The sequence below is a fragment of the Lissotriton vulgaris genome, chromosome 1_1 (assembly GCF_964263255.1).
Source record: "Lissotriton vulgaris chromosome 1_1, aLisVul1.2, whole genome shotgun sequence".
In the NCBI taxonomy this organism is placed as follows: Eukaryota; Metazoa; Chordata; class Amphibia; order Caudata; family Salamandridae; genus Lissotriton; species Lissotriton vulgaris.
Genome location: NC_141685.1, coordinates 1,774,079,390 through 1,774,095,486, shown reverse-complemented (window position 1 = coordinate 1,774,095,486; position 16,097 = coordinate 1,774,079,390). Strand labels below are relative to the sequence as shown.

General features: G+C 50.0%; 1 protein-coding gene across 5 annotated transcripts in view; it reads right to left on the bottom strand.

Annotated features, from left to right (window-relative positions):
* Window positions 1-16,097, bottom strand: part of SCAF11 (SR-related CTD associated factor 11) — an 867,779-nt gene that overhangs the window by 757,184 nt on the left and 94,498 nt on the right. For all 5 annotated transcript variants that reach the window (XR_015295546.1, XM_086919086.1, XM_086919088.1 and 2 more), the window contains exon 4: window positions 14,521-14,589. Coding sequence is in view for 4 of the 5 variants with exons in the window: in XM_086919086.1 (XP_086775212.1) it covers window positions 14,521-14,589 (69 nt within the window). In the remaining variant the exon portion in view is untranslated. The remainder of the gene's footprint in view (window positions 1-14,520; window positions 14,590-16,097) is intronic.

Sequence of the window (16,097 nt, the reverse complement as noted above, 5' to 3'; positions counted from 1 at the left end):
CTCAATGGACACTTGTGCAAGGGTTCTAAGGGAGAACCCATTAAAAAGGTCAGCACAAGATTCAAATCCCAATGAGGAACAATAAAAGGAGTAGGAGGAAACATATTCATGAGACCCCTCAAGAATCTCAAAACCACCGGAGATTTAAAGAGAGAAGGCTGATCCGGCAAACAAAGAAACGCCGATAAGGCCGAAAGATACCCTTGACCGTGGCCACAGCCAAACCTTGCTGTGCCAGATAAAGGGCAAATTGTAAAATATTAGACAAATGAGCCTTCAAAGGGTCAATATCCCTCTCCCTGCACCAAGAAACAAATTTTGACCACCTATAGGAGTAAATGGACTTAGTGGTGTCACGCCTGGCAGAGAGAATGACATCCACCACCTCGTGAGGGAGAGAAAAAGAACTCAAGTTGCCCCGTTCAATCTCCAGGCATGAAGGTGTAATGTCTGGAGGTGGGGGTGTAGAACCTGCCCCTCCATCTGAGAGAGGAGGTCTGCCCTGTGAGGGAGACGGAGCGGCGGGTGAGAGGAGAGGTGGAGTAGGTCCGAATACCACACCCTTCTTGGCCAATCCGGAGCAACCAATATGACTTGGGCCCGGTATTGACGAATCTTCCTCAGAACCCGAGGAATCAAAGGTATGGGAGGAAACGCGTAAAAGAGTTTATCTCCCCAACCCAACTGAAACGCGTCCCCCAATGCTCCTTGCATCGGATACTGGAGACTGCAGAATGAAAGGCAGTGAGCATTCTCGCGAGTGGCAAATAGATCCACCCGAGGAGTCCCCCACATCTGAAAGATGTCGTGAACAACCTCCGGGTGAAGCCTCCACTCGTGGTCGGCAGAGAACTGCCGACTGAGACTGTCTGCACGCACGTTCAGAACTCCGGCCAGATGATTTGCCACCAGACAAATCTGATGGTCCTGAACCCAGGACCAGAGACGCAGAGCCTCTCTGCAGAGACACTGCGACCCTACTCCTCCCTGCTTGTTGATGTACCACATCGCAGTCGTGTTGTCCGTTAGGACTTGAACCGAACGACCGCGAAGGGAAGGGAGGAAGGCCTTGAGCGCCAAACGTATCGCCCTCAATTCCAGAAGGTTGATGTGAAACAACCTTTCTTCAGGAGACCAAAGACCTTTGACCTCCAGGTCTCCCAGATGAGCACCCCACCCGAGAGTGGATGCATCCGTTATCACTGTGGCCACTGATGGAGGCAGTTGAAAAGGCTTTCCTTGCGACAGATTGCCTTCCACGCCCCACCAAGACAGATCCGCTGCAGCTTCCCTGGAGATCTTCACTGACTCCCTGAGATCTCCGTTGTGCTGATACCACTGCCTGCGGAGGCACCACTGGAGCGCCCTCATGTGCCAGCGTGCATGACTGACCAACAGAATGCAAGAAGCCATCAGACCGAGCAAGCGAAGGACCTTCAGGACTGGAACAACCGCTCCATTGTAGAATAAAGGAATCATCTCCTGAATGTCGTGAATCCTTTGAGGTGGAGGGAATGCACGACATACAGAAGTGTCCAGTACCGCACCTATGAACAGGTTGCGCTGGGAGGGCACCAGGTGAGATTTGGGTACGTTTATCGAAAAACCCAACCTGTGTAACAACTGAGTTGTCTCCTGCAGATGATGGAGCACCATCTCCGGCGACTCTGCTTTGATCAGCCAGTCGTCTAGATAAGGGAATACAGGAATCCCTGACCTTCTGAGATGCGCAGCCACCACTGCCATCACCTTGGTGAAAACTCGAGGCGCAGTAGTAAGTCCGCAAACTGGTAGTGCTGCGATCCCACCGTAAAACGGAGATAGTTTCTGTGCGACTTCAGGATTGGGATGTGAAAATACGCATCCTGCAAGTCGATCGACACCATCCAGTCTTCTTCCATCAGCGCCAGAAGAACCTGAGCAAGGGTGGGCATTTTGAACTTCTCCTGTTTGAGATAGAGGTTCAAAATCCTGAGATCCAGGATCGGCCGAAGCCTGCCATCCTTCTTGGGAATCAAGAAATACCGAAGTAGCACCCTTGACCCCTCTCCTGCTCTGGAACCACCTCTATTGCACCCTTTCGAAACAGTGCCAGGACTTCCTCCTGCAGGAGAAGCAGGTGGTCCTCCGAACAATAACCTTGGCAAGGAGGGTAATTGGGAGGGAACTCCTGAAAAGGAAGTGCATACCCATTCTCTACGAGATTGAGAACCCAAAGATCTGATGTAACCGATTCCCAATCTCGTAGAAAGTGAGTAAGCCGACCCCCTACTGGCCCTACATGATCCAGAATGGAGGATCTAGGGCTGCTTTGCAGATGCGGGTGGGGGTTGGGCATTATTGGAGGAAGTGGAGGAAGAGGAGACTTGACGTCCACGACCCCTCTGTCTACCTCTATAGGACCTATATAGAGGGTTCTGCTGCTGCTGCTGTTGTTGGCCCTGCTTGAAGGGACGAAAAGAAGATTTACCAAATCCCTTGAATTTTCTAGTCGTCGACCCTCTCATCTGCAGACCCAAAGATCTTGCAGTGGCACGGCTGTCCTTAAACCTCTCCAAGGCCACATCAGCCTTCTTACCAAAAAGGCCAGTTCCTTCAAAGGGTAAGTCCAGCAATGTAGACTGCACATCCGCTGAGAAATCAGAAGACTTTAACCATGCGGCTCTCCTGGTCGCAATGGATGAGCCCATAATTCTAGCAACAGAATCCAGTGTCCATGCCGCTTTGAATGACCATGCGGGCCGCAGCCTGAGTGTCAGAGACCACTTAATTAAAGTTCTTCTTATCCTCCTCAGGAAGTTTTGATGACAATTGCTTCACTGAGTCCATTAGCGCATGCACATATCTACCTAAAAGGCAAGTAGCATTTGATGACTTAAGAGCCATGCTCCCAGAAGAGAAAGTCTTCTTCGCAGACTGATCTAATTTCTTAGACTCTTTGTCAGCTGGCACTTGAGGGAAAGAGCCTGCAGCCCTATTAGAGCAAGCCGCCTGAACCACAAGACTTTCCGGAGATGGATGCGAAGAAAGAAATGCAGGGTCATCAGGAGCCACCCTATAGCGCCTTGCAATAACCCTTAAAACTGCAGGAGCAGACAACGGCCTCTTCCAAATCTCCTTAATTGGATCCGTCAAGGCATCAGTAAATGGCAGTGTAGGCTCAACAATTGAAGAAGGAGAATGCAAGACTTCAGTGAGGATGTTGGACTTGTACTCCACTGTGGGCAGCTTTAAGCTAAGAAGGTCAGCAGCCTTCCTAATAACCACGTGATAAGGTGCCACGTCCCTTGATGGAGCATCAGAAGTCGAAGGCAGACCCCACTCGGGAGAGAGTTCCAGACCACTAGCATCCCGAAGCTAATCGAAATCATCATCATGATCAGGAAGCTCGCCTTCTTCCACATCAGAACTTTCATCATCTTTTTGTTCGAGAAGACGCTGAGCTCTTCGCCTCAACCACTCCAAACGAATCGAAGTCGACGGATCCGGTAACGACTCCGACGGAGCCGGTTCCGACGTCGATTGAGGAGCCGAAGCAGCAGGACCAGAGTCATGAACAGGTGTGGTACCTCGATCTCGACAGCGAGGTCGATCCGGAGTCGGCGAAGCCGCATGCGGAGTCGAAGACCTCGGTGGAGCCGTACCGAGCCATGGTGAAAGAGGCGCCGGCATGAAAGGCATAAATGGAGCTGGGGCGTACGACTGAGGAATACCCAGATTGTACGATAATGGACCCATGGGACCAACAGGCGCTCCAGTGGGGTACATTGCCCTAGAATATACTCCAAACATCGCATTTAGAAAATGCGAGGGATCCTGTCCAGGACCAGGAAAGGAAGGGTACGGACCTACCGGATGTTCCAATGGAGGCCGCCCCGACACATCCTCACCCTGACCTTCTGGGTTCACAGGTGTCTCCGCTGAAGTCTGATCTGGAGGAGCCACCTCTTCTTCCTCTTCATGCTCCGAGGATACCGGCTCCGGGTCCGGAGCCGGAGAACCTTCTTTTGATAAAGCAGGCGAAGGAGAGACAAAGTCTTTACGATGTTTGTGAGACCTTCTCTTCGAGTCAGAGGATTCCTTCTCCGAATGATGTTTCGAACTGTGCTTCCTCCTCTTATGCTTTCTCCTCGAGGAGCTCGAAGCGTGACCGGAAGCCGACTTAGATCTAGACCTAGATCTTTCTCTGGATTTTGACTTCACTTGAGATCGACTCCTCTCCAGACCTCAAACCTGCTCTGGATCTCGACGCCGATCCCGACTTCGACCGAGACCTTTGCTTCGACTTCGATCTTCGTGACGTCGATCTCGAATATAGTCGAGAATCCGGTTTCACTTTCGCCAAAAGTAATTTAGCTTCACGCTCTCGAAGCGCCTTTGGATTCATTTTAAAACAGGAATCGCAGTTCTTGACGTCGTGACTCGAACCAAGACAACACAAACAATCCTTATGTGGGTCAGTGATGGACATCATGCGGGCACAAGACCTACATGGCTGAAAGCCTGTTTTCCTCGACGACATCTCCGGAGAAGAACCAAGTCGTAAGAGAGAAACAGTGACAATTATTTAACAGAAAGATACTAGGTATCGCAGAAGATCCCGAAAACCGTTAGCGTCGGAGACGCGGAAAAAAGGGAACCGACGTCATCACGCCGGCGTGGGCCTGATATGGGGTCGGTGACATCAGATGGAGTCGCGCGCGATGCCGTGCTCCTGTGACGTCGCCCACGTCGGCGTGCTACGAAGAAAATTTCCGAACGTTGCTGACGCAAGGGGGATATTCACAAGGTGAGGAATCCACACGGCAGATGTATCTATCAGAAGCTCCAATCTGTTGATATACTGTTGACGGTATTCTTGGGACCATCTTCCTTGAATCTGCAAATCTTGCAGATAGCCTCCCCATCCCTCCATGGAAGCGTTGGTAGTTAAATCTAATTCTGGAGTAGCTGGTAGGAACATGAGGCCTGGAGCCAAGTTCACTGTCTGAGACCACCAATGCAGAGAAGCTATCATGCACGATGTGACCCTGATGGAGTCGTCAAACGACCCTACGGCTTGCTCCCATTGTAGGTACAATTCTTCCTGCAGAGGTCTCATTCTGAGTCGTGCCAATGGTACGAGGTTTATTGCAGATTAGCACATCCCCAAAAGAGAAGCGAACAACCGGACCAAAACGGACTTTCTTTTTGCGATTGATATTGCCAATTTTTGAAGACTTAACTGGCGGACCTTTGACTAGAATGCTTTGCCCTGTATTGTGTCCAGCATTGCTCCCAGAAAAGTAATAACTTAGAACGTAGCTGTGACTTGTTTTCGTTGAGAGTGAGGCCTAGAGTTGTAAAGAGATGCAGACCTGTTGAGATAGCGTCTTTAGTTGCCTGTTCCGAAGGACCTTTGAGCAATCAATCGCCAAGATAAGGAAACACTTGTATTCCTTAGGATCTCAATGTCGCTGCTACTGGTGCCAGACATTTCGTGAAGATCCTTGGTGCCAATTCATTCCAAGCGGGAGCACCTTGACCTGATAGTGGACTTCAGGCACTGTGAAACGAAGGTATTTGCGATGCTAGGGATGTAAAAGTACACATCCTCCAGATCCAGAAAAGCCATAAAATCCCCTTAGTTTAGACAGCTTAAAACTTCGGAAAGCGTGACCTTCTGGAAACTCTGCTTCTTCAGGAATTTGTTGAGTTCGAGGAGGTCCTGAATCGGGCACCTTTCCCCTGATTTCTTCTTGAGGAGGAAGAAACAAGAATAGAACCTGTTTCCCCTTTAGAACGATGGAACCATCTCTATTGCATTCTTGGAACATTTTTAAGGCTTCTTTGAACAGTAAGTGAAAACGAGGGGGGACCCAGGACGGGATAGTAGGTGGCCATTTGAGGAGTTCCAGGGTGTGGCCGGTGTTGACTAGGTAGAGAACCCATCGATCCAAAGTGATATGTTGCCACTTGTGAGCAAAAGTTGAAATTTTGGCGCCCACGGGGAGGGAAGGAAGGATGACTGGCGTCCTGCGTAAATCATTGCTTCCTGTTTGTATCGCGACCTTGATTGTTTGATCGCTTTCGTCCGCCCTGACGGGAGAAACTAGTTGAAGAGGATTGTCGGTAAGAAGACTGGCTGTAAAGCTGTCTGTACTGTGTCTGATACTGCTTATTTTGTTGATTTTGATATCCTCCTCTTGATGCAAAACCACGTCCTCGGAATGACCGCGCCTGTATTGTAGAGCGCCCAACAATTTAGCAGTATCAATATCCATCTTTGTAGCAAGGAGGGCCTCATCAATTTGCTTTCCGAATAAGGATTCTCCATCTTAGGCCATATCTAAAATCTTTGTTTGTACTTCTGGCCTAAAAAATGTAGCTTTAAGCCATCCCTGGCGTCTAAGTACTGCAGCACCGGCAAGTTGGCGAAAGTTGGTGTTTGCAATGTCCAAAGCGCAATCTACGATCTCAGATGCAGCTCGTTTTCCCTCCAAAAGTATCTTCCTTGCATCCTGTTTACGGTCCTCCGGGATGAGGTCCATAAATTCCACCAAATCTGACCACATCTGGCGGTGATAACTGCAGAGTATTGCCAAGGAATTCGCTGCTTTAATGGAGGCTGCAATAGTGGAAATCTTTTTACCTATAAGGTCTAACCTCCGTCCTTCCTCATCAGGAAGTGTTATTGGCATAGCCGGATTTTTGGATCTTTGCTGGGCGGCTAGCGATATAACTGAATCTGGTCAGGGTGACCAATCAGACAAGATGGAGTATCAGGAGAACACAGTACTTTTTCTCAATGCAAAAGAGTACAGCCAGGATGGAAGCAGGAGTTTTCATAATCTTAATTCCTTCATTCCAGATATAATCAATGATCGGAATGGCTCATGTAATGCAAATGCTACTTACCAGTATGCATCTGTTCTTGGCATGTAGGGCTGCTGACATTCATATCTGTGCATAGATCGCCGCCTAGTGTTGGGTCCGGATGATTGCACATTGTTGTCCTGGAAGAGTCTTCGAAGTATCACGAGATAGGTGGCTCCTCCCCTGGACTACAGTGTGCATGGGCATCGCCTCCATCCCCAGATTGTTTTTAGCCATTGGCAGAGATGGAGTGAAGTATGTGAGTGATGACCATGCTATGAGCATATAAATATACATATGAATGAATACTGCAGCTGCTACAGGCGCCGGGGAGGAGGGTGGGCGATATGAATGTCAGCAGTCCTACATGCCAAGAACAGATGCATACTGGTAAGTAGCATTTGCAGTTCGAGGCATGTGGGCTGCTGAATTCATATCTGTGCATAGAATACATAGCAGTCCCTCCATTAGCGGCGGCCGCCCGTGCCAGCTGCAGCAGTCTGAAAAAGTGTTTTGAGAACAGCCTGACCAACAGCTGCCTGCTGTTTGGAATGCACGTCTACACAGTAGTGTTTAGTGAAAGTATGTGTGGTAGACCATGTGGCTGCTCTACAGATATCTTCTAAGGGAATGTTGCCTAGGAAAGCCATAGAGGCCCCCAACTTCCTGGTGGAATGGGCCCTCGGTGGGATAGTGAGAGTGCGCTTAGCTTTAGCGTAACAGATCTGAATGCATTTCACGATCCACCTAGCGATCCCAGCTTTGGAGATAGCGTTTCCCTTGTGGTGTGTGGCAAAAGCAACAAAAAGCTGCTTGGTTTTGCGAAAATCTTTGGTCCTGTCTACATAGTACATCAAGGCTCTCTTAACATCAAGGGTGTGGAGCATCCGCTCCGCCAGCGTCTCTGGGTTTTGGAAAAACACCGGCAACTCAATTGTCTGGTTCATATGGAATTGAGAGACAACCTTGGGTAAGAATTTAGGGTTAGTGCGGAGCGCAACCCTGTTAGCATGTACTTGGAAGAAAGGTTCTTGGATGGTGAGCGCCTGCAGCTCGCTAACCCTCCGTAGCGATGTAATTGCTACTAAGAAAGCAACCTTCCAAGTCAGAAACTGTAGCTCACAAGAGTGCAGTGGCTCGAAGGGAGGACCCATCAGTCTAGTAAGAACCACATTGAGGTTCCACTCTGGAGCTGGTGGGGTCCTTGGCGGAATGACTCTTGAGTCCTTCCAGGAAAGCCTTGATAGCAGGAACCCTAAAAAGTGACAGGTGTTGCCTGTTTTGAAGGTATGCTGCCATAGCAGACAGGTGAATGCGGATGGAAGAGTACGCCAAATTGCATTGATACAGGTGGAACAGGTAACAAATGATGTTTTGAATGGAAGCATCTAGCGGGTCAATATTGTGGTTAGCACAGTAAATGACAAACCTCTTCCATTTAGCCGCATAACAAGCTCTAGTAGTGGGCTTCCTTGCCTCCCGAATGATGTTCATGCAATCGGGGGGAAGATTGAGGTAGCCAAACTCTAGGACTTCAGGAGCCAGATCGCCAGGTTGAGCTGTTGCGGATCTGGGTGCTGAATGTCTCCATGGCTCTGCGTCAGAAGGCTGGGAGTGAGATGAAGCCTTTGATGAAGTACCATGGACAGTTCTAGAAACCTGGTGTACCATGGTTGGCGAGCCCACGTCGGAGCAACCAGGATGAGAGTCATCGAGTGCTGCCTGAGCTTGCGTGCCACCAGCGGTATCAGAGGTGCTGGGGGAAAAGCGTACGCAAATCTGCCTGACCAGTTCATCCACATCGCATTGCCCTGTGACTGCGGGTGTGGGAATCTGGCGGCGAAGCTTTGGCATTTTGCGTTCTCCTTTGTGGCGAACAGGTCTATCTCTGGATGACCCCACCTTTGGAAGTACGGTTGGAGTACTGATGGATGTATCTCCCACTCGTGCATTTGATGGCTGTGCCTGCTGAGCAGGTCCGCCATCTGATTGTCCTTGCCCGGGAGATGCTCCGCCATGAGGAAGATGTTCCTCTGAATGGCCCACTTCCACATGCTCTGAGCCAGATGAGACAGCTGCGGAGAGTGTGTGCCTCCCTGCTTCTGAATGTAGTACATGGCTGTCATGTTGTCCGTCCGGATCAACACGACCTTGTTGCACAGATGTACTTTGAACGCCTTTAAGGCCATGAAGATTGCCATCAGTTCCAACACATTGATGTGCATCTTCCTTTGCTGTAGTGTCCATAGTCCCTGCACCGTGTAGTGGAGGACATGCGCTCCCCATCCCTGGAGAGAAGCGTCCGTTGTCAGGATATTCTGCGGCACAGGCTCCTGGAATGGTCGGCCCTTGCAAAGGTTTTGTGGATTCCACCAATGCAGAGAGTTGTATGCCCGACCGCTCACCAACACTAGGTCTGTCAGTTGCCCATGAGCCTGAGTCCACTGACGTGCTAAGCACTCCTGAAGCGGACGCATATGTAGTCTCGCGTGCGGGACAATGGAGATGCAGGAGGCCATCATGCCTATCAACTGCATGAACACCTTCGCTGGAAGCGAGTGTTGAGGTCTGAATCGTTGGATCAGCGCTTGGATACTGGCGATTCTCACCGAATTTGGCTGCGCAGTGGCTGCCAGAGTGTTGATTGTCGCGCCCAGATACTGTCGTACATGGGCGGGCTGGAGATGGGATTTCGGGTAGTTCAGAGAGAATCCCAGATCGTGCAGGAGATGAATGGTGCGGGACACGTGGTCGGCGCACTGTTGTTCTGTTTTTGCTTGAATGAGCCAGTCGTCCAGGTAAGGGTAGACGTGGACGTTCTGGCGTCGCAGATGCGCCGCCACAGTCGCCATGCACTTCGTAAAGTCCCCCGGCGCTGTGGTGACTCCGAACGGCAGAACCCTGAACTGGTAGTGCTGATTTTGGATCGTGAATCTGAGATACTTCCTGTGGGAAGGATGCAGGGGGATGTGAAAGTATGCGTCTTTCAGATCCAACGTAGCCAGGAAGTCCCCCTGTTGAAGCAGAGGGAGCACCTGCTGCAGCGTGAGCATATGGAAATGCTCCGAGAGAATGTACCAGTTGAGGGGCCTGAGGTCCAGAATGGGCCGCAGGGAACCGTCCTTCTTGGGGATTATAAAGTACAGAGAGTAAACGCCTTTTTGCAGCATGACCTGAACTTCCTGCTGCAACAAGAGCAAGTGCTCCCCGGACATAGGACGGCTTCTTGGAGGTATGTTCGGTGGAGTGGAGGTAAGTTCCAGACAGTAACCGTACTGGATAAGAGACTTGACCCACCTGTCCGTGGTGATGGATCTCCACGCGGGCAGGAACTGCTGGAGTCTCCCCCCGACCGGTGTTGTGTGGTCGGGGGCAGTGACAAGGCGTCACTGCTTGTTGGCGGCGGTGGACCTGGAGCTGTTGTTTCCACGTCCCCTGCCTTTGATGTTGTTGCCTCTGTAGCCACCTCTACCCTTGTTGGTGTATGAGGTTTGGGTATTGCCTTTGTAGTACTGAGTGGATTGCGATGCCTGACCCCTTGAGGTGCCTCTGGTATTGGAGCGGCGAAAGGAGCCACCCCGAAACTGCTGAGATTGCAGGGCCCCCATAGACTTAGCCGTGTCTGTATCTTTTTTCATTTTCTCAAGTGTCGCATCCACCTCAGGGCCGAACAAATGGTCAGGATTAACCGTCTGGTTCAGGATGGTAGTTTGTATATCAGGTTTAAACCCTGAAATCCTAATCCATGCATGCCTTCTGAGCAACACACTAGTGTTGATCGCCCTGGATGCTGTATCAGCCACATCTAGCGCACATTTTATGGAAGCATTTGTGATGAGCTTTCCCTCTTGAATTAACATCTCCCCTGCCTCCTTGTACTGGTCAGGCAAGGGCTGCAGTAGTGCCTCTAGTGTGTCATAATGAGCCCCATCGTAGCGTGCGAGTAGGGCCTGAGTGTTCGAGATGCGCCAAATGTTAGCTGCCTGTGCAGCAATCCGCTTCCCTGAGGCCTCAAATATTTTCGACTCTTTGTCTGGGGGAGGAGCGTCACCAGTTGTCTGTGAGTTCGCCCTCTTGCGAGCGTTTGAAACGACCAAAGAGTCCAGTGGCAAGTGTCCCTTGATATATGTTGGATCCGAGGGCACTGCCTTATATTTTTTATCAATGCGTGGATTGATAACACGTGCCCGAGTGGGCTCCTTGAAGACCTCCTGCGCGTGCTTGAGCACTCCCTTGAGCATTGGCAGAGTTTTGATTGACTTTTCGGCCACAGAGAAAGTGTCAAACAAAAAGTCTACATCCACAGGATCTGAGTGCAGCTCTACATCGTGGTTAGCTGCAGCTCTCTCTATTAGCGCGTTGAAGGCAGCAGAGTCCTCCGTTGGCGAAGTTTTTGGCGCAAAGAGATGTGGCTCCTGACCCGACTGCGGGTCCTCGGGGTCGCCTCCGGCAGACCAAGGCACATGTTCCTCCTCCGGATCCGAGTACGCCGGATAGTTGTACTCGACCTCTTCCTCGTCGTCATCCCCCGCGGTAGAGCGAGTTGGGGAACGCGGCAGGTCACTTGGTGATGCCGGCGCCGGAGGCGCTGAAGCACCCGCAGAGTCCCTTTTATTCTTTAGAGGAATGCGAAAGTGTTCTAGCACCGGCTCCGTGGTGATTTTCCTCTTGAGGAGGGACAGTTTCCCAGTATTGGCGTCGATGAGGACTTCACGACGTTCTTCCTCCGCGAGTGGTTGGAGCCGAGGTTTAGCCACCACCGGAGACGCTTTGGGCGTCGACACCTCCTTGGAGGGCACCCCAGCCACCTGCTTCGGAGCGAAGGCCTTTGGCGTCTACTTCGGCGGTAGGGTGAAGCGGATAGGCGTGTGCGCCTTGGACGGCTTCTGCGCGGGCATCGACACTCCAGCTTCAGGGTCTGGAAGCTCCGCGACTTTTCGAATCCGTTGCAGGGACTCCTGAACCTTCTTCGAGAGGGCTGGAGAGAGAGCGACCGTATCGCTTGATTTCCCTGATTTGGGAGTTGTGTCGGCGAGAGGCAGTGTCTTCGGAGTCGACGCGGTACCCTCCTTGGCTCCGGCGGCCGGGGCCGGGGAAGCCTGAGCTTTGGGATCGCCTTGACGCTTCTTAGAAGCTTTCTTCGGGTCGTCGACCGCGACCATCTTCGGCGCAGACGCAGCCGCGTCGGATGACTTTGCTTTCGGCACCGACCCAGATGCCTTCGGGTCGGCCATCTTGGCTGGACTGTCCATGTCGGCCATTTTGGATTTCTTAGGTTTTGACGCCTCCAGAGCCTTCTGTACGGCTTTCACTTTCGGTTTCGAAGCCGGAGCTGTTGAACCCGAAGCTTTCACTTTCGTTTTTGAAAAAGTGAGTGGCACCTCCAAAATGTCCGTGGCCGGGCTCGTAGGCGGGGCTGCTGGACTTGTAACAGGGTCTAGGGTAAGGCCCGAAGGCGATCCCTCGACCTGGGCCGCAGGAAGGGGTTCGACCCCTGAGTCAGTCCGGGGGTGCTCGTCCTCAGAGCTATCCCCCACAGTGGCAAAGGCCGTATCGTCGTCCCCTACCTAGTCGTCGGCTTCGTCAAACTCCTCGTCCCCTGCGTCGTAGGCCTCCCTCTCGGACGCAGGGCCAGAGTCCGAAACCTGCTGGACATAGTCGTCTCCGACGTCTTCCTCGAAGATGTTGTCCGGCGGGGGCGCAGACAGTTTGGCCTGGAGTCTCGCAGCCCGACGAATCTTGAGGGTCTTCTTGCACCGGAACTTCGAGCAGGCCATGCACCTGGCCTCGTTGTGGTCCAGCGACAGACAGGTGTTGCACACTGGGTGCACGTCGAGGTGCGAGTACTTCGCGTTGCAGACCGGGCACCGTTTAAACGGAGTCCGTTCCATGGCTGGAGCGTCGAGTGGGCCCGTCCGCGCCGAGAGCACGCGGAAGGGCAGCGAGAGTTCGGAGCTGGAGAAAACAGTAAACCCGAACGAAAACGATACCAGCGCCAAGCCTAAAGACCTTTTGGTCTCGAGTTAAGTGAGTTAACAACTATCGGTTCCGACAGAGGGAACCGACACACATCCGAACCCAATGGCGGAAAAAAACAATCTGGGGATGGAGGCGATGCCCATGCGCACTGTAGTCCAGGGGAGGAGCCACCTATCTCGTGATACTTCGAAGACTCTTCCAGGACAACAATGTGCAATCATCCGGACCCAACACTAGGCGGCGATCTATGCACAGATATGAATTCAGCAGCCCACATGCCTCGAACCTTTTCTATACCCTTCTTTGAAGTCATGTAAAAAACAATGTGTGTTCTACTGCCACTGGCAATTGAAATCTGGTTGTTGCACGTTGCATCAAGTTGTGAAAACCCCAAATGTCCTCAGGGGAGAATCTGAAGGCTGAGGAATGGGTGGAGAAGGCATTGGTATGATAGAATCTTCCCAAGGATCCACGCTAGTAGCTTTGTCAGGTAACTCACCCTCATCGACTTCTTCCGAGGAGGAGGAAGTATCATGGTGTATTTGTGGCAATGAACCAGAAGGGTGAGGTGGCCAAGCAGGAACCTCTGTCTGGGGTTACTAGTCCGGCACCTCCGTTGGTAGAGGTGGATTGTCTGGGACAGCCTGTTGTGGGGGAAACCTTTGACAGTAATCCGCCAGCATGGCTAGGAGATCTTGAATGAGCATAGGAGGAAGAGAACTTCTCTTTACGACCCAACTCCCTTTTGGGAGGTCTATGATATGGCGTAGCAAGATCTTCTCAGAAACATCATGAGAAGCCTTGTGATGTTTTCTTCCCTCACTGGAAGAGCTGTCTTGCAATCTAGCCCTTTTACTAGAAGTTGAGGCCTTGTCATCTTCCTCAGCCGAAGAAGATTTTAACCATAAAAGTACCATTCCCGCCCTGTCCCTAAGAGTTTTAGTAGGGAAGGTCCGGCAAATTCCTTAGCAACATGCTTTGGATGTAGGCAGTAGATGCAATCTTTATGCTGGTCATCCACATGGACCCTCTTCTCACAGGTCCTGCAGGGCCTAAAAAGAGCCTTCTTGTCAGACATCCTGAAGAAATGAAGTGAAGAACTGAGTAGGCACTCAGGGAGACTCCCTTCCACACAATGTGCGGTGAAAATCTGAGGAGAACTGCCTCGGCTAGGAAGGTTCTAGAGGGTGCTGGTAGCGGATTGGTTGGAACTATTTTAGTTCTTTTCATATAATGATTTATAAATCGGCTACTAAGATTTAGGCCTCATGGCTTTGTTTTAGCCTACTACTTTTATTTACTTAGGCTCTGCTTTTGTATTTTACGGTGGGACTCCGGCCTCGGCGATGGGGAATGATTCAGGCATGTGAATCTATGAAAGATACCCCAATACTGGATTAGTCAGTGGTTCCTCAAGTCTGAAGGGTGTCGCTATAACACCTCTGCAGCGGAGAAATACACTTGGGTATCTATTAGTTTGCTAGCTCAAAAAAAATGTGTTACTGGGCCAAATTTATTTTCACCGTCAAATACATTGCTTAATTTTGTTCTGAGAAAGTGTATACATGGAAACAGTTGCTTAAGTTAAAGTACATTATCTTTTATCAAATAAAGACAAGGAACTTTTAAATAGTACTGCAAATATGTTCTACATATTATCTGCGTAATTAAATGCATGGAACAAACCTTCACACGGTCTTCAAACCTGTACACTGCTTGGAAAGGTTTGCGGTCAATAGGACAAAAGGGTACGATCTGCAAAAAAATAAACAAACAGCATAAACAAGATATACTTGACATTTTTAATGATTTTAGCTTAACATTTTACAAACTACCTACCAGATAGGGAACTACGGAAATCTTAAACGGCTTTTTTAATGTGCTCTTTGTGGCCAAAAATCTAAAGACGTGTCAAAGGCCTACCATAGCACGGAACCCTTGCATTACCCGTTTTCAATTTAACATATATTGTAATGAAAGAAATGATAAAGATCTCCATCCTTTTACTCGCATATTAGATTGCAAGGATAGTTTAAAATTGTGTTTCTGTGTAAAGGAGATACTTTCAAAGGTAACGCAAAAATAAGTGCATCGCGGTGTCGGGCACTCAACTCAAATTGAGCTGGTCACCACGGATGTGTCGAGGTCTGCTTTTTCTTTCTTGGGAAAAGTGACCAGGCCTTAAATGTACCACTGAATTTGGTTTCCCCAGAGAGAGGGCAGCACTTCCCCTTCACATTAATTGGCTAAGTACTACTGTTGCCAGTATAGGGGGATATTGGGGGAGGCTCGATATGGGCGTTGATTAATTCTGAAACCATTCAACATCATACAGTTAAAAGAAAAAGTTACTTGTCTTACTCCATTTAAACAGGTTCTTCAGGTTAGGAATATCTCTAGGGGGGGGAGGGGTGTGGTCTAGATCCAGATAATTAAAAAAATATATATTTATAAATCATCAATGACCTTGTTTCGTTAAGTAGCGCCATGTGGATCAGTAATGAGTACATTCCACTCCAGAATGAAGTGGCCGAGCAGCATACAAGTGCCACCCTTTTATGCGGGCATCAGTTTCTCCTTTTGCATGGCGAAACGCGAAGCATGACAAACAGTAGGTGAGTGTGTCCCAAAATGTAGCTTTGAACGTTATGATGAAATTCAGGGGTCCACCCCACAGAACAGTGAGGTGGGATGGCAGTGAAGAATCTACAAACTATCCACAAGAAACAGCGTCACCAAAAGGTAGATTGCTGGTTCTTCTGATGAACCCTTCTTACTGCAGATTACTCAACTTAATAGATACTTCGGCAGTACCTTCTAAAAGATGGAGGGTCTGCGGAGTGGACATAGACCAGAAGGGCTTGCAGGTTTGGGAGGAATATGGTCCTCCTAGCAGACCAGGCTGTGAGGGCAGTAGTGTTTCGTGAGCATGTCCACCTAAGTCTATGCTGTAGGCGGTCATAACTCCAGAACTAGAACCCTCTTTGCAACACCATAGTAGCGTTTTTAACCATTGCAGATTTTTAATAGACATGCCTATTCATTTTGACATGGCCCTTTTCTGTATAGTCTTCTTTTCTTTGCTGCAAACAATTATATAAAGGGATGGTCATCCAAATGACCCGCTGTCAACGTAAAAGTTCAACAATTTTGGGCCAAGATTATGAAGGATAAGGTGGCGTGAAAAATGTTGGCAGTGATGGCTTGACTAACGTGTGATGGGGTTAAAACTTTTGCCAATAAGGTCGCAAAGAGTCCTCAGC